This window comes from Dermochelys coriacea, chromosome 14, assembly GCF_009764565.3.
Source record: "Dermochelys coriacea isolate rDerCor1 chromosome 14, rDerCor1.pri.v4, whole genome shotgun sequence".
NCBI classification, from domain to species: Eukaryota; Metazoa; Chordata; order Testudines; family Dermochelyidae; genus Dermochelys; species Dermochelys coriacea.
Genome location: NC_050081.1, coordinates 6,309,241 through 6,328,101, shown reverse-complemented (window position 1 = coordinate 6,328,101; position 18,861 = coordinate 6,309,241). Strand labels below are relative to the sequence as shown.

The 18,861-nt window shown below is 37.5% G+C and overlaps 1 protein-coding gene across 4 annotated transcripts in view; it reads right to left on the bottom strand.

Annotated features, from left to right (window-relative positions):
* Positions 1-18,861, bottom strand: part of ABCA5 (ATP binding cassette subfamily A member 5) — a 58,916-nt gene that overhangs the window by 19,506 nt on the left and 20,549 nt on the right. For all 4 annotated transcript variants that reach the window (XM_038372362.2, XM_043496425.1, XM_043496427.1 and 1 more), the window contains exons 11-25: positions 17,298-17,466; positions 15,542-15,600; positions 14,636-14,746; positions 14,193-14,368; positions 13,566-13,685; positions 12,498-12,636; positions 12,209-12,299; positions 11,835-11,974; positions 10,588-10,707; positions 9,366-9,567; positions 7,585-7,754; positions 6,191-6,318; positions 2,718-2,855; positions 1,283-1,396; positions 366-536 (exon numbers count right to left, since the gene is read on the bottom strand). In XM_038372362.2, coding sequence (XP_038228290.1) covers positions 366-536; positions 1,283-1,396; positions 2,718-2,855; positions 6,191-6,318; positions 7,585-7,754; positions 9,366-9,567; positions 10,588-10,707; positions 11,835-11,974; positions 12,209-12,299; positions 12,498-12,636; positions 13,566-13,685; positions 14,193-14,368; positions 14,636-14,746; positions 15,542-15,600; positions 17,298-17,466 — 2,048 coding nt within the window. The remainder of the gene's footprint in view (positions 1-365; positions 537-1,282; positions 1,397-2,717; positions 2,856-6,190; positions 6,319-7,584; positions 7,755-9,365; positions 9,568-10,587; positions 10,708-11,834; positions 11,975-12,208; positions 12,300-12,497; positions 12,637-13,565; positions 13,686-14,192; positions 14,369-14,635; positions 14,747-15,541; positions 15,601-17,297; positions 17,467-18,861) is intronic.

Below are 18,861 nucleotides of genomic sequence, written 5' to 3'. Positions count from 1 at the left end.
CTCTTGTAGCCTCAGCTGTCAAGGAGTCGCAAGTGTGGGAGCTGGGGCTCTCAGCTCCCTGCCAATCTGGCTGCTGTGAAGGTGGGAGTTTGGAAACCCCAGTACCTAGCAGGTGGGCATGCTAGTAGGAAGCCAGTCAAGTTTCCAACAGAAATCTGCCCGGCCGGCCGGGTTCTGTCAGAACTTTGTCAAAACTGAACGGCCTCCATGAAATATTTAGATTTCAGCGATCTGGCAAATTCCAGTGAAATAACATTTGGGTGAAATTTTTCCGACCAGCAAACAAAAATGAACACGTCACATTTCTTATACATTTTGATAAAGAACTTTAATGAGAACAGAGAAGTAAATAAAACTAGACTTACAACAGCAAGGAACTTCCAAGTATCAAAATAAACACCATGATGAAATGCAAATAAGCTTCCTATCATCAGAACAAGAATAATGAAAAATAAAGGTAAGTCAATGACTGCTTGTCCACTCCAGTAAGCAGATGGATAAAGACCTGAGATCTTAAGCTGAGTGTAGGCTTTGATCTGTTAGAGGAAAAAAATAGTTACAATAGGTGTCAAAAATGCCACAAATGGCAGTTATGTTAATTCTTATTAATGCTTACACAACTTGGGCCCAATTCTGCTCTCAAATACACAAGCTTTACACTAGCGTCATTTCAGTGTCTTCACTGGAGTTATTCCCAATTTGCAATTTTTAGGTGTTAGGGGAGGAGGTCTATGTATTCACATTTTTCCACAAAGAACTTGCTGGTTTTGGGAAGAAGGGACAAAAGCAGAACACCCAGTAGGAATATGGACGGAGTGCCCTCTATGATCCTACTTTCTTTAGTTTCAGCTAGGCATCCAGCTGGTAGTAGGTTATGAAAAGACTAGAGTGCCCAATTCCATCTCCAAATCTACAGCTAGTTCTTCTATATGCAAAAATCCCTAGTTTCTGCTCACATTCATATTTGAGTCATATAATTTGTCTCTCCAACTACTTGTTAGTCTTATATAAAATTTAACTTTATATACATTTATTCTTGGGGTAGGTGCATCCAGTAAACAGACATTTAAATTTATTTGAAAATTGAGGAGTCCTGACACACCACTTGGTTCTGAAGTTGTTGTACGAATAATCCCACCATTGCGTCCCAGACAACAGCCATTACCAAGTTATTACTGCATAATTATATCATCCAGTAATGGCCTTAGAAGAAGGTTTTATATTTGTTTACATACTGAAGATTTAAAATGACCCAAACTGCATAGTTCAAATTGAAGATTACCTTATGGTTTTCTGCATTTTCCATGGCAAAATATGGTGGCACCCCCGTTACAATGATTCCTAGTAACATCGCTTGAAAAAAAGCCTCCAGTCTGAAAACTGTCTCATCAGTTTCCTGAAAAATAATTAAACTTCGGCACTGGGAAATCAGAATATACTAGAGACAAAAAACAACTCCTCAAACTTTTTTTTTTTTTTTTTAAGTTTCTAAACATGATTTCCTGTGCTCTTGTACCTAGACTCCTAACAATGTCACTTTAGTTACAGCTTATTATAAAAGTCTTGTGCAGATTTTTGTGCAGTTTATAAAATTAATATGTTCAGAAGAGAAAGAAAATGGCAACTATGAATAGTTGACTACCGTAACCACCTCTTTGCTATCCTCGATTATTGCAGCCTTGCTCCTCTCAAGTCTATTGAGAATTCTGCTGTTAAGATCATCTTGTTGCTTTAATCACATTGTCGCACACTTTGAGCCTCTCTTCTGGCTCCTTGTTCACCTCCCCATCAAATACAAGCTTCTTAAGTGAAATCCTGGCCCCAATTAAGTCAATGGCATAACTCCTATTAAATTCAACAGGACTAGAATATCACACTGTGTCTTTATCTTTAAGGCCCTTCAAAACTGTGATCCAACCTACCCAGGTGATCTAGTAACCCATCAAAACATTGACCTCCACTTCGTTCCACCAACATTCTCAGCCTTTACTGCCCACCAGCTGAACCCTATACACTGTGTGCTTATACATGGGAAAAAACTCTGATAAAATTCTACCTTATCCTGTTCCAAAACTCTCCTTATGACTCACCTCTACCACAGTCAAATCAAAGCTAGGTGGGCGACAAGCTTGAAACACTTCTCTTGCCCTCTCCCTTTCCCACTCCTTTTCTTGCTACCTCCAACAACCAGTTAAAAACACCCAAACCTACAGTACAACAAAGTTGTGCTAGTTCATCACCATACTAATTTGAGTTTGTCTCATATTTCAACCCCCTACTCATGCTCTGTGTGTGTTCTTAGATTTGGGAACATCTCTTTTCTGTGTTTGTAGAGTGCCCTGGATTGAGGCCCTCGGGCATCACTATAATATAAATATTTACTATGTATAATTATATTTTAAAAAAATCTGAATATGATTTTTTAAATTCAAAGCTGTACTGCTTAATGTGCAATATTTAATTACCTTAGAAGCTTTAAATGGTGAAAAAGATAGTAATAAAATTGGCTTGAACTAAATGGCCACGCTTAGTAATTTATTGAATCCTTCTGATTTATAGCTACATTTTTTCAATTGCTCCAATATAGGGCTAACCTCAAGAAGTGCCTAAATAGTCAAAGCCACAAAACTGCATGCACAACTGCGATTTTGCTATCGTTTCCTTTGTAATTATGCAATTTTAAGCCTATGATACTTCCTGATTTGAACTCCACCTACTTGAATGAATGGGTTACTCCAGATTTGAATATTCTCGGTCACATTTAAGTTGCGGAGAAACAGGTTGCTAATGATGTTCATCAAAACAGGCAGAGAGTGCACCATAGTACTGTTGAATACAGCTGTAAAAATGTAGCTCTACAAAGAAAAATATTTTCATTGTTAAATTTGCAACATGAAGGTTAGCACTGAAGGTTATTGTTGGAAGAAACCCTTTGTACAATATAGAACTTACTAAAAAGTATAGTGTTACTAACACTTATCGTAATGCAGTACAAATATTCACAATCTAAAGGGCAGAAACGTAACCAAATTAATTCCAATGAAAATAACTTTATGAAAATGTGCCCTTTAGCTACAAGGTTGGTTTTTATCTAACTTTAATACTTGTTTGCAGTGCTGTTGCAGCAGTGTTGGGTCCCATGGTCTTCGAGAGACAAGGGGGGTGAGGTAATATCTTTTATCGGACCAGCTTCTATTGGTGAGAGAGAGAGAAGCTTTCGAGCTACACCGAGCTCTTCCTCAGATCACACTTGTGACATACGGGGGCAAATATTCAAGTGGTATAAATAGTTATAGTTCCACTGAAGTCAGAGCTATAACAATTTACACTAGCTGAGGAATTTGATGTTAACTTTACCAAGAAATGGGAACAAAAGGCAGGACCTTAGTGTTGCAAATTGTTTCCTCTTAGTAACATGAGGTACAATCCATGTTTCTTCAAACCTTACCATGTTCTTCCACTTCAGATCACAGGTTGGACTTGAAAGACAGTGCTTTGATTTACATATTAATACACGCACTCCAAGACACGCACTTCTCTTTCCATACTAGAGCGTTGTTGCAAGAGCAGTTTGGGTGAGCTGCGAAGGTGAACTGAGAATGAGCTGACAGTCTAATATGAAAAGAGACCGTGTTGGGTGCACAGATTTCATATATTAAACACCCAGATGTTTTTGATGTTTAATTAAAAAGACCATTTAAGTAAAATATACTTAAAGAAATTCCCTCATTTACAGTATTAATCCATTGTTATACGCTAAAATATCTTTTATTTTATTTTTAAATGAGAGGTGTTTAGAAGGACTACAGACCTGAGGGTCTGTTTTTTATTTAAATGAAATCAATGTCAATTACACCAAAGAATGACAGGTTTCAGAGTAGCAGCCGTGTTAGTCTGTATTCGCAAAAAGAAAAGGAGTAATTGTGGCACCTTAGAGACTAACAAATTTATTAGAGCATAAGCTTTCGTGAGCTACAGCTCACAGCTGTACTCCTTTTCTTTTTACCAAAGAATGAGTTTTAGATTCAGCTAGAAATGTAATCACTTGTAGTACCATTCATGTTTTCACATCCCAGGCACATAGACTGTAAACACAGCATTCTGGATAACTTACAAATGAAATAATTGATTTATAATGCCATGCATTTACATACTGTCAGGCATATAAAAACGAATTAAGTAAGTTCTCTCAACTTTTGATTTCAATATGGAAAATGTGCAATGGAAATTTTACTAAGCTAGTGTAACTAGTATACAGAAGGTATGTATACCTTGCTAAAATTTCCAGTCTATTAATAGACAAGCTATCTTCTGCCAGGCAGAAAGCAATATTTTCTTCATTTCTTCATTACCCCACATTTGAAAAGTTCTAGAATTAACTTATTCTTTAAAAACCCTGTGTGTCTGGAAAAGCTAGTGGAGGTTCATATAGCACAGATTATATTTAACTTTTGCTATCACCCTAATTGAAATTAGGGTTGTCAATTAATTGCAATTAACTCACGTGAACTCAACAAAATCAATCGCGATTAATCGCAGTTTTAATTGTACTGTTAAACAATAGAGTCCCAATTGAAATGTATTAAATATTTTGGATGTTTTTCTACATTTTCAAATACATTTACTTCAATTACACCACAGAATACAAAGTGTATAGTGCTCACTTTATATTATTATTTTTATTACAAATATTTGACCTTTGTAAAAAATGATTTAAAAAATTGTATTTCAATTCACTTCATACAAGTGCTGTAATGCAATCTCTTTATTGTGAAAGTGCAACTTACAAAAGTAGATATTTTTGTTACACAACTGCACTCAAAAACAAAACAATGTAAAACTTTAGAGCCTACAAGTCCACTCAGTCCTACTTCTTGTTCAGCCAACCATTACGACAAACGAGGTTCTTTACATTTATGGGGAATAATGCTGCCCCTTCTTTTTTACAATGTCACCTGAAAGTGAGAACAGGCGTTTGCATGGCACTTTTGTAACAGGCATTGCAAGGTATTTATGTGCCAGATATGCTAAACATTCATATGCCCCTTCATGCTTCGGCCACCATTCCAAAGGACATACTTCCATGCTGATGATGCTCGTTAAAAAAATTATGTGTTAATTAAACTTCTGACTGAACTCCCTGGGAGAGAACCGTATACCTCCTGCTCTGTTTTACCTGCATTCTGCCATATATTTCATGTTATAGCAGTCTTGGACGCTGACCCAGCATATGTTGTTCATTTTAAGAACACTTTCACTGCAGATTTTACAAAATGCAAAGAAGGTACCATAGTGAGATTTCTAAGGACAGCTACAGCACTAGACCCAAGGTTTAAGAATCTGAGGTGCCTTTCAAAATCTGAGAGGGACGAGGCGTGGAGCATGATTTCAGAAGTTTTAAAAGAGCCACAGACTGATGTGGAAACTACAGAACCTGAACTACCAGAAAAAAAAATCAACCTTCTGCTATTGGCCTCTGACTCAGATGATGAAAATGAACATGCATTGGCCCACACTGCTTTGAACTGTTATCAAGCACAACCCATAATCAGCATGGACGCATGTGCCCTGGAACGGTGGTGTAAGCATGAAGGGACATATGAATCTTTAGCACATCTGGCACATAAATATCTTGCGACACCAGCTACAACAGTGCCATGAAAATGCCTGTCACATTGTAAACAAGAACCTGGCAGCATTCTCTCCTGCAACTGTAAACAAACTTGTCCAAGCGATTGGCTGAAGAAGTAGGACTGAGTGGACTTGTAGGCTCTAAAGTTTTACACTGGTTTATTTTTGAATGCAGGTTTTTTTGTACATAATTGTACATTTGTAAGTTCAACTTCCATAATAAAGAGATTGCACTACAGTACCTCTAATGGGGGAATTGAAGAATACAATTTATTTTGTTTTTTAGAGCGCAAATATTTGTAATCAGAAATAAACATAAAGTGAGCAAGGTACACTTTGTATTCTGTGTTGTAAATGAAATCAATATATTTAAAAATGCAGAAAACATCCAAAAATATTTAAATAAATGATATTCTGTGATTGTGTAACAGCCTTAATTTAAATATGAGCAATCGTATCTTCTCCTGAAAACATCTTTTAGAGAACAGAGCACCAAAAACTACTTCTGAGGTACCCAGAAAAGGCCAGCAGCACCACAACATGGGCCCATCTTCCTTACCTGTTCTGAAAGCGACACATTTAAAGCTGCACTATGGGGTGCAGCCGACACGTAATCACTGTCATTGAACATTGCAGTCAATATCTTCCGGCTTCTGAGAGCACTGATGAGATCATCAATATTTGATCCTAGTATAAGGCAAAGACGATGACATGACTATTCATCACAAAAGTATCTGGTTAAACGCAAACTTTACACCAAAATTATGAAAGCATTTATATCACGATAACGAGAGAGAGAAGTTCTCCCATATAATCCTCTTTATCAGAAGTTATTTTTGTTTCTCTACATGTATAGACTCTTCAAATATTTTAAATAGTGCTTATGTTTTGATTTTAGCTCCCTCCTTCAACATCCATACAAACAACATAGAAAAAAAGGAAGGTTTTTTTTGTTGTGTACATCAAATTAAAGTGAATTATAGTTCAGAAATTGATTATAAAAATACCACAGGGCACATGGATAAGTTTGGATACTCAAGGTTTCAGTGAGAGAGACTCGTTTTAACTGGATTCAGAGTAGCAGCCGTGTTAGTCTGTATTCGCAAAAAGAAAAGCAGTACTTGTGGCACCTTAGAGACTAACAAATTTATGCTCTAATAAATTTGTTAGTCTCTAAGGTGCCACAAGTACTGCTTTTCTTTTTGTTTTAACTGGAGTCATTTATCATGGATCGGACATTACTCTCTTTTGAAAAACAGTGTTCAGACAATGGAAGTTGTAAAGTATACAAATGGCGTGTGTCTAAGACACTGGACACCCAATGTGTTTTTCTTATTGTCATGAATAGAGGTTCATAGACTTTACCCAGCAGAACCTTAAAAAATAAGGGTGGATGCATATGGAATTTAACTACGTTACTTTGAAGGTGGACTTTTCAAAAGTGCTCAGCATTGGCCTAACTCTGCTCCCACTGACATCAGTGCTGGGAACTTCTGAAAGTACCACCCTTAAATTGCATGGATGGGTCATTTAAGAAAGCCATTTTCATTCCCATAGCAGCATACAGAGTCAGAATGCCCCACAATGGAAAACCTGAAGAATTTCTGGATCTTAATCATAGAGCTCCTGACAGCCGGTTTTAATCAAGTTTAGATACAGGTTCATTCAGCTTTAGTCATCACCCATGACTGATTAACACTGGAATGTTCCCATTTTAAAGAATATTAGATGCTTTTATGTTCTTTAAGTTGCAAATTAAAAAATTCAACCACCAGCCATTCATTGCAGTGATCATTCTTGAAGCTCCAGGCTACGTTCCACTTCCCTTCATGTTATGTATGGTTTACTCTCTCATACCAATGGGATGTTATGTTTAAAAACACTTTCTTAAAGCTGGAGCATTAAATACATGACAGTAATCGAGCATACTGTATTTGCTTTTTTTCTTCTCACCTGTCGAGTTCTGAAGGAGGAGACTTGTTTTGTACTTGAAATATTTTTCTCCAGGCTTCAGCAAGTACAAATCTGGGGAAAGTTTGATGGGAACCACAGAATTTTTGAAGTAGTGATGTATAAGAAACATTAAAATCTGAACTACAAGAAAAACTAAAAAAAGCAACAACCTGAAAGAAATAAAGTGATTAAAGTTCAGTGGAAACTGATCCAGATTATTTGCATATTATTCAAAACAAGTTGCTCCTCAGGTGTCAGCCTCAGACCCACTATAGATACAAACATCATCATTTCAGTTAATGGAAGTCTGAATGAATACCCCGATTCAGTCCACAGACTACAGTTAACAAAAACTAAATATATAAAAGGCAAAGCTCATTATTCACTTCTTACCATAAATCAAAATTGCTCTGGAAAAAAGGAAGTGATTGTTGGAAGCTACAGCAGGCAGCAATGTAACCAAAATAGCATATGCATCACGTTATCATCAGTGTTACCTACAGAAGCAGCTCAGGCCCAGGGAAGCAAATATTCAACAGCAGCAGCATGTATTAGGATAGCCATGCTTATCTACATTACACACGATCATCAACATCCTCTTTTTCCCCCAAAGGCATCTTTCCACCGGGAGCACAGCATCACCATTCACTCTTGTTCATGGCTTGTTCCTCCAATAAACCCAGCCTGATCATGCCCCGGCATAGGATGTCACACCATCTAGGCAGTGGTCAGCCTCTACATCAGACTGACCTTAGTTGCGTCTTCATTATTTTCTTTGGCATCCTATTAGCTGTTTGTCTTCTACACCAGCGGTTCTCAACAGTGAGTCTGTGAACCCTTTCACAGGGGCCGTGGGGCTCCGCGGCTAAAATCCAGAGCCCGAATCCCTGCCCACCCAAAACAGAAGTCAAACTATACTGATGCCCAAGGGCCCAACCCCAGCCCAGAGCCGACACCGTTGGGCCCTGGAGTTTTTAATAGTATGTTGTGGGGGGGCCTCAGAAAGGAAAAGGTTGAGAACCCATGTTCTACAGTGTTCCCACCATTGCAATCTTTTTGATTGTAATCACTCCCATGTCCTGATTTCACATCCTCCCCCCCGCCATTTAACTTCATCTGTCTTAAAATCATTCCACTTTACATTTGCCATCTTTAAAAAAAAAACCTCTCATCCCTACTGCCTGCAACTTTCTGATGTCTGTTTCATTTAATGCAGCTGCTCCCAGACCCTAGCGTAATACTGTTAGTACACTGGTGTGATAAATTTTCACTTTGGTACCAAATGTAATGTTTTGATCAGTCCATATTTTCATCTGTTTCTGTGCAGCACTCATGGCTAAGCCACCTCTTTTAGCCTAATCCTTGGTGGGATTGTCGGCACTGATTAAACTTCCGCAGCACATATAAGATTCCACTTGTTCTACGTCTTCTGCATTTCAACACTTTCTCTAATGTCCCTTTTCCAAGATGCAACCACTAAGTCTTCATTGTAAGTTCAAGCCTACTACACTGATTTTCCATGGCAGCAAAGAACACCATGATTAATTCAAACATGTCTGTCAGTTATATGACATCATCTCCATAAACTAAAGAGTTTAACTCCAATGTCACGCCCTCCAACTCATCTAACGTTCTTAATATCCAGTTTAAAAACCATGATGAAAAGCTACATTATACACCACAGGTATAAAACAAACTACTAAAACATATCTAAGCATGTTTGAACTTCTGACCATAAATGGATTTTGGTAAATGAAACGGGAAGCCATCTTAATACTTACATAATTCCCACTGACTTATTTTCACGTCTTAAGTTAAGGAAGTGAACCTTTGCTATAGTAGACACCTGCTGTTTCCAGAGAGCGGTATTGCTTGCTGCAGATGATTTTGTCTCAGAGAGTATCAGTAGGCTTTGTTCCATCTCATCAAACGATTTTGTATCCATTTCCTCGCCTGCTGACTGGGAATTAAATATGCTATAATCTGTATGGAAAGAGAGGGGGATAGAAATGGAAACATACGATTTACCTTTCCTGATCAAGTCACTGAACCATGTGATGTGGTATCCTGCCTTCAGGAGTAGCCAAATGGTGGTGGTAGAAAGTCTATACAATGCCTTTAAACAAACTGTGCAATGTTGTACAGAAGCAGAAAAACCCCTTTCTGATCCCCTACACAACCAGCATACACCCAAAAGACAGAGATTTTAATTAGCCTAATTAATTTAGCCTATGCAACTACCAATATTGCTAGATATCATGGATTATTCAGCTGTTAAACTCTTTCTAAACAACTTTCCAGGTATAGGATAGTTCAGTACCCTGTGGTTAACAACAAAGCCTAGAAAGGTGAGGATACTTTTATCTATTAAACTTTGACACTAGAAGGGTATTGCTTTACTTTTGGAGTAATCTCCTAAAGGATAGCAAGAAGCATTTCAAACAGGCCTCTGCTTTTACACCCACAATCATATGGGGTGCAAATAATTGTGGGTATAAATATGGTTAGATATTTAAATTCTATTTACAGGTACAAATATATTTTTTCAAATCAAGTGGTTGGAAATCTAAATTGTATTTCCTGTGTCTACAGTTGAATGCAAATGCAAAATCCCATAGGGAAAAGTATATTTTTGGCCACAAAAATCTACCTTATTTTTTAAAAAAAAAAAAAAAAAAAAAAAAGGACATTAGATTTAAGGACTCTGAAATTCATCCCTGTACAGAGGGTCAGCACAAGACCTTTACAGCTCTGGACTTCAGACAGGGATCTTTCTCCATCCTCTTTGCCCTTTGTTTGCTGTTCTGATCAGGTATTTCAAGGAGCCCACAACAGCATGTGATTGTAAGTGTCACATATGGTTTGATGTAATATTCTATGATACGACATTTTTGTTATTATTTCCGCTTTTCATAGTGAAAAGTGCTAAATACAATCTTACAAAAATTAACCACAACTAATCAAGTTACAAAGAAAAAGGTAAATATTATAGTTACATCTCACCTGCTTGATCAATTTCTGCTTCAATTTCCAACTTCAGGAACACATCTTCCAAGGTTGTCATGGAAACTCCATAAGTAATAACACCCAAATGTGAATGAGTGTCTAGATCAGAAAATAATCCTGTAGAGGGGAAATAATGTGATTGCTTGGCAACAAAATTACATTTTCCCACCAGAATTGCCTCTGATTTAATAAAAAGACAGTGTGCCCCAGTAGGTGAGACTCTTTAATGAATACACACAATATATGTACAACATATTAATTACGAAGACCTAAGTCAGGGCGCTACAGTTAATGCTGAGATGAGTTTTGCGTTTAAAGCAGATCTTCAATCAGTATGTTAGGTATGAAAAACGCTGCACATTCTCCCCAAAACAGCAGCATTTACTCTCCAAGTACAGAACGAATCTTTTGAGAACTTACAAGTAAGTCCATTACATAGTTTATGAGTTAAAATTAATTTAAAAATGAGTCCTTAAAGAAACGTAGCACCTGTCAGACCTGTGCTTTGTCCCAAGTGATCTTAGTAATAGAGCTCAACGAAATTTTCTGAATGGTTTATTCACAAAAAGATGCATGCAGGAACCCCCCCCCCCCCACATGAAACTGCATGTGTCTGTAATTTTTAGCCCAGGGGTTGCTTGGGCTATAGGAGACCCAGGTTTGAATCCCCACTCTTGAGCAAAGACATGAATTCAGATCTTCCCATTCTCAGATGAAGGATCCTAATCACCAGGCTATAGACATTCAGCTACCAATCTCTTCTGTTGAAGCGGCTGTACTTTTTATGAATACATAAATATTCATTGGGCCAGAGAAAAAGAGAGAGAGAGAATGACTCTCTAGATTGGAGTTGAAGGCACTCACCATTTAGGTAGGAGTTGTCGATTCAAGCTCTCTCTCCATCTGATTCAGAGGAGGATTTGACTCTATATATTGGAGTCAGGTGTTCTCATTAGCCTAATGGCTTTAACTGACTCTCTGCAGGCTAATTGGAGTCATGTGTCCACCCTAGCCTGGAGCAGCCCCTGCTCTGGTCAGTCAGGGAACAGAAAACTGCTTATCCAGTGGCCAGTATATCTGCCTTCTACTACTTTGCTATACCCAACTGGCCTGGGTCTATCACAATATATAAAGAAAAATGACAACATACTTCTCTGAAGGTACCATTATGATCAACTGATTTCCTCCTCTTTACTCCCCCACCCCCCACATTAGCTCAGCACTGAATTACAATAGCATCATACCTGAAAACTTGTCCATGTCTTTAAAAGGTAAGGTATACACAAGCTGCAGTTCATTCTGTTGTACCAAGCTGGCTTCAGGGATATGCTGTCTGATCAAGGCTGTTGTAGCTTCTATATTGCAATACCCATCTATATGCATACTAAAAATACAAAGTATTTTAAAACCTTTGTTTCTTCATTGCCATTTTTGAAAGTGTAGCCAACAGAGCAACAAAACAGAGTGAAAGTGATATTTGATCTTCCCAAACAAGACAGAAAAATAAAATCTTTACAAATTTAGTAGGATAATTTTAAATTATCCTACATCTTATGGGGAAGACAAAGCAAATATAACATGACACAAGGAAGGTGGCTTATAAACTATAAAATAATACCTCAAGCGGTAGCCAATTCCCCATTTGGTTTTGAGAAAGAGAGATGAGCCAACACATTTCAGCATCCCTTGAGAAATCACAGCTTTTCGATCTAGAAACAAAAACAGGCATTTTTATTCTGAGGACCCTCAATTTACTCATAAAACAATGGCATGACTAAAGAGAGAAAACTCTGTTGTCTACTGACAGTGGAAGGAGCACCTGTTCACCTTATATGCAAAATACAGTTCTAATTTACACTCTGCAAGCCCCCAGTAAATGTGTTCCACAGGGCCACAGCAAAACTCACCAGCAAGAATATCTGCCTCATCCATGAAATGAGTACTGAATACTGTTACCCGATTGGCTTGTCTGTTTTTCAGGAGATTCCAAACAATGTGCCGAGAACATGGGTCCATACCAGCAGTTGGTTCATCCAAAAGTAAAACCTACACAATGATTAGGAAAAAAGGCATAAAAAAATCCAAACCCTCCATAGTCACATCTGAGATACCCACATCACAAAATCCTACAGAAACCAGGAAGACTATTAATTCAAGGGCAGTTATGCTCTATTTGTTTAAAGGTAGGGTGGGAAAAATTTCTTACTTTAACCAACTAAAAGGTATGCAAAACATCCATCATAACTATTTACTTTTTAAAAAGTACATCAACTATTTGTGATAAACAGAAAAACCACACACTACCTCAGAAATGCATCTTCACAACTGGATACATTTGATTCCCACTATAAATAAATTTAAGCTACAGTGGTAAAAAGACAAATTGGTTCCTTTTACCCATAGTTGGTGACATTTAATATGTATATTTTTAAAAAGGTAGGAAATCATGAAGGGTATTGTCAACTTACATCTGTACATTGCAGCCTTTAAACATGTACCCAGTCTAAAGGAGCATCACACCGTATAGGTCACAAATAGCAAACATTTACCTTCGGAATCAGAAAGAGCCACATACTCTCTGTCATGTCCCAGGTGCTTGTATGGCTTTTTCAGGCCATGAGCCTGCTCTCTCTGACAACTTGTACTGTACTGTTTTTAGAGGGTGCAATGCGCTACCCTCCATTCCAGATGCAGTGTAATCTTTTATGATAATTTACCACAAGAAAAGCATGATATAATCCAGTTTCTACATTCACTAACACAGTTAACTCTTTGCAATGTAAAAGTTGCATGCTTCAACTTGGCAATTTTAAATTGTTTAAGCCAGAGTTGGTATGAAACATAGGAAGAGTTGACATTTTTGCACCTTCTTATTTGCATCGTTTGTAATTGCCAAGTAATATGAACATGGGTACACTATCCATTCATATATACGGAACAAGCAGTAACTTAGTATTGTGCTTATCCCCCCTTACCTTTGGGCTCCCAAGAACAGCGATTCCTATCGATAGCTTTCTTTTCTGCCCTCCACTTAATTTTTTAGCTTGGTTATCTCGGATGGGCTGCATATCCAAATCATTCATCACTTTCTGCACCTTTAAAAATATAACAGAAGTGTTTCATGTCAACAGAAATGAGATACAGTGATTAAAACGTGACTGGCATAATTATTAGCAGTCTTATGTTACATTTTGACAAATTATTGATCGTTTTAAATTGTTCTAATTAACATTTTTAATCCCCTTTCCTGGAATGAGCTTCTTGGAGGCAAACACCTTTACCAATTGTCAACACAGTGTCTATTACACAGGATCAGGGCCTTGAAGTTTAACCTACCAAGACTAGATAAATTATAGGAGGCCAATATTTGTAAACAAGCATTAGTATTTATATGTTCCAATAATATTTTGTTATAGTAGAACAAACAAATTCAACAAACTTTACTTAAAGAAAGTATCTTCCTATATTTTCCCTCTTCAATAAAACAGTGTATAGGTCTTTTATTGTAAACTAGACTTGCAAAGTGACTTCCATTATGCAATCAATAAAGCTATATTAACAGTGAATACACATTGTATACAATTTATATCTGAGTGACGTACCTCTTGTATCAGAAGATTGGGAGATATCCCTTTAATATGAGCAAAGATCGATAAATTCTCTTCCACAGTTAATACGTCAAAATGTATATCTAATTGTGGGCAAACCCCCGTTATCCTTCTTACATCAAGCATTTCATCAATTTCAGAGATTCTGTGTCCATAGACAGATGCAAACCCTAAAGAACAAAAAGTAAAATGTAAAAAGGTTCTTTAAACCCAACCACTACTTTGATCATCAGCATACACAGACTAACTTCACCAATTAAAATGTACGTATAATTTAAAATTAACCTATTTCAGATAGCCTGAGAAAACGAGTGTAACTTGAAATATCCTCAAACATCAGTGGCCTCAGGTTTTGAAGGAAGAAAAAAAGGACATTAAAATAAGTAGATTACAGCCATACACATCCTATTTTTTCCCTAACGCTAGAGAATTCTTACCATCAGAAGGTGGGCAGAGTCCACAAAGAATATTCATCAGTGTTGTCTTGCCTGTTCCACTATGCCCAAGTAAAGCTGTAATCTGACCCTCATATATGTCAAAGGATAAGCCTGACCCAGAAAGAAGAAAGGAACAAGTGAAATAAGAAGTTAATGACATACGTTGTGTTATTCTGCACAGGCTTATGTCACTGCAGTAAATTCAAATACTGACATATAGGGTATGTGTTTACTTTGTATTCCAAGGAACATCTTACTTCAACATTTTAACAGCCTGGTAAAACTGCAACAGTAGCAAAAAATAAAAGTGGGGATTAGATTCCCTGCTAGCACTGCCTTTGAGGAGACCTGAGTTTAGAAGCTGTGGTTCTCAACCTATTCACCACTGTGGGCCACCTATGCAGCTCTCTCTCTGTTATGTGGGCCACATGCACACAGTATATATACTACCTGTATGGCCTTGAGGATGTCACATGGGCCACAGCTGTGTGCTGACTGAGCTGCAAGCAGTTGAGAACCACTGAGTTGGAGGCTCCCATACTACTAGCTCATGGGAGCCAGTAAGAGGCTCCTCTGTGCACACTTACTGGAGTTAGGAGACAGAAAAGGGGACTAGGAGCATGGAAGAGAAAGACGACACCCCACAAGGAAAAGGACTGAAGAGGAGACTACAGAGTCTGTTACAAGCCCCTTAGTCATACAGTTACAGGCAGATTGGCTAAAGACACAAGGGAGCACACACATAACCACACTTAATACTTCATACTTAATACTTTAATGCTTCATACTTAACCATACTTAATACTTTAATGCTCCCACCCAAAGAAAAAGCACAAAAAACATTATTCATGGGTTATTTCTCCTTCCATTTCAGATAAGTAGCTTAGAAGCTAGAAATTTTCTTACTTCTGAGAGCCTCCACAGTTTCACCCTTTTTGCTGAATGTTTTCTGAACACTGCTGATTCTGAAAGAAGACATGTCATTTTATTAAAGAAGATAAGCTTAAAATATCATTTTCTTTTGCAAGGAAAGATCAAGATGAACAACTCTGCAATGGTGATATAGAAAGGTTTTGACACATTTTACTGCTATCCTGAAATCACACAAATATGTTGGAGAAATATGTATAAACCAAGAGAGAGGACATCTTTTTGCAATCTTTTGCGTGAACTGTTTATATTATTGCCTCTCTGGGCTGGCAATAGGGAGTGGGGGTGTTCCTCATTGACTTGAGTGTTTTCTATCATGGCAGCTGAATAATTCTTTAAGTAATCCATACTGTTATTTATTTCTAATAGCACCAACAATGTATTAGGCACTTTCTAAACAGAATAGAAGGCCCAGTCTACGAGTCTATGCCCCAGTTAGCTCACAGTAGACAGACAGATGGGAGACAGAAGAGGTGAAATGTAGTGGACAAAGTGGCGATAAGTAAGACTAAGTTAACCACAGTATGTTTTTCCTCTCCTAAAGAGGCTATATGAAATCCCCCTCCCCCACAATTATGCCTCAAACTTTATCTTAATAAGGTAGTTCAGCTAGTTTCTCCAAAGGCACCAGGATAGAAGTAGGTCTTTGAGAACTATATGAACTCAGGAAGTGCAGTGGCGGTATGGGTAAAGCCAGGAGGTGTGATCTACATGTAGAGAGCAAGGTAGGGGGAAAAGGGTATGAAATCTTTGTGTGAGAAGATGACAAATATGGGAGGATGGTGCTGACATCAGTCACAAAGGGGAAAGCGTTGGTTTATGTGGAATCAGGCAAGGAGTAAGAATGATCCAGCATTTTATATGAGCTTAGGACAATCTGGGGAGAAAACCTAATTCTTCACACAGAAGTGGATTTATTCAAAACAACTTTTTAAGACATTAACCAAAAAAAAAATCAGTCCGATTCTGGTTACTGAACACAAATATTTTTGTTTGAGACTAAGGGAAACATGTACAAAAAAAATGGAGATTTAGATTATTTCCCAATGTCTATCATGCCACTATAACAGTGATTTAACAGCTCATATGGATGATCCAGAATAAACGCTTATATTAAAATATGAGGAATATACGAAGGTACAGATTTAAGAGAATTAATGTCATTTTCCACATGGACTGCAAAAGGTGCTGGAAATGGATCGCTTTTACAGTGTTGTTGCATAGCATGTCCTGGGAAAGCTAGTCTCGTGGCTCCCCTGTGTGGTGTTGGTGGAATGTGCAATTCTTCACATAAATACCAAAAGGGATTTACAAAACAAATCTTGAAAACTGGATTCAGATACAACAAAGACTTTTTTTCTTGAACTGTAAACTCACCTGACTTCAGCACCTGAAATCACTTATGGCATCACTGAAACTGAACAACTTGGATTTCATGTGGCTTCATCCTGCTAGACTAGGACTATTTTCAGAAGGTTTGATTTGATTGACATACAGTAGGTAAATGTTTCCTTTTCCAAAAGGAACTTTGTCGTCTTTGGAAAACATCCATATAAATGAAGATGTGGCTTCACAGAAAATGGACAATTGCTACTTTAATGTGTAAAGAACTAGATGTAATACATACCATATGCTATTTGAATCAACAGATTAAAAATTACTCTCAATTCCCAGGCACACACGAAACAGGGGAAGTGCGACAATACATCTGTGCCGTAGCAGGAAGTTATACCTGATAGCTTCTTTTCCCTGAAATTCTGAAGATACAGGTTCAACCATTTCACTGAAACTTAAGCTTCCATTAACACTACTCTCATATAACTCCTTGTAATTTCTTCTGCGCTTTGACCAAAATGAGGGCTTCATAAAGAAAAATGATGGCCGTCGTAATCCAAACTCACCTAAGTAATAAGAAAGAAAGAAAGCCTTCTGAATGTTAAGAACAGATATGATTCAGTGTTTGGATTTTGGCTACGAAAACTGGGCCTGATCATGCCACATTGCTTATCATTAAACCCATCACTACGGTTCTAATTAAGGAAAGCATCCCTATTCAGCAAAGTCTATCCTTAAGTGTTTTGCTGAGAAGTGATGGATTTATGCAAGTACTTAAATAGTTTTCAGAATTAGGATCTTGAGAAGAGTGATTTAAATACACACATCATAGAGAAAAAGATCAGAAGCAAAGGAATTTGTATTGAAAAAGATCTCACACATGCAGTAGAGAGGAACTTGTTCATAGGTATTAATACACTTGGGAACAAATGTATCACATTTATGAACACATCAATAACTTAACATAACATCTTGGACAGACACAATTCCCAAGAAGAACAATTGCAAAAACTTTGATAACAGCTTGGTCAGTAAGGAAAGAAAATTATTCTAGAACAATAATAAGAACACATGGGGTCAGACCAAAGGTCCATCTAGCCCAGTATCCTGTCTTCTGACAGTGGCCAGTGCCAGGTGTCCCAAAGGGAATGAACAGAACAGGTAATCAATCATCAGGTGATCCATCTCCTGTCACCCATTCCCAGCTTCTGACAAATAGAGGGTAGGGACACCATCCCTGCCCATCCTGGCTAATGGCCATTGATGGACCTATCCTCCATTAATTTATCTTTTTCTTTTTTGAACCCCATTATAGTCTTGGTCTTCACACAACATCCTATGGCAAGGAGTTCCACAGGTTGACTGTGCATTGTGTGAAAAAATACTTCCTTTTGTTTTAAACCTGCTGCCTATTACTTTCATTTGGTGACCCCTAGTTCTTGTGTTCTGAGAAGGAGTAAGTAACACTTCCTTATTTACTTTCTTCACACCGGTCATGATTTTATAGACCTCTATCATATCTCCCCTTAATCATCTGTTTTCCAAGATGGAAAGTCCCAGTCTTATTAATCTCTCCTCATGTGGCAGACATGCCATACCCCTAATCATTTTTGTTGCCCTTTTCTGAACCTTTTCCAATTCAAATATATCTTTTTTGAGAAGGGGAAACTACAAAACAGATATAACAAAATATAACCAAGCAGAATCAAATCCTAATCTGTGTGGTTTTTTCCACTTCATTAGCATATTTCAGAAAAATAAAATTTATTTGAATGAAAAATCATAAATATTACTTTAAAATATAAGTCATTTATAAATACCTTTATAAATATTTAACAATCACACGTCTCATCTTTTGCCTGACATGAGTGTTGCTTTACATGAAGTTAAAGCAAAAAAACCCACAGAAAGTGGCATTATTATATACCAAAGCGTCCTGGACACTTTATTTAAATACATTA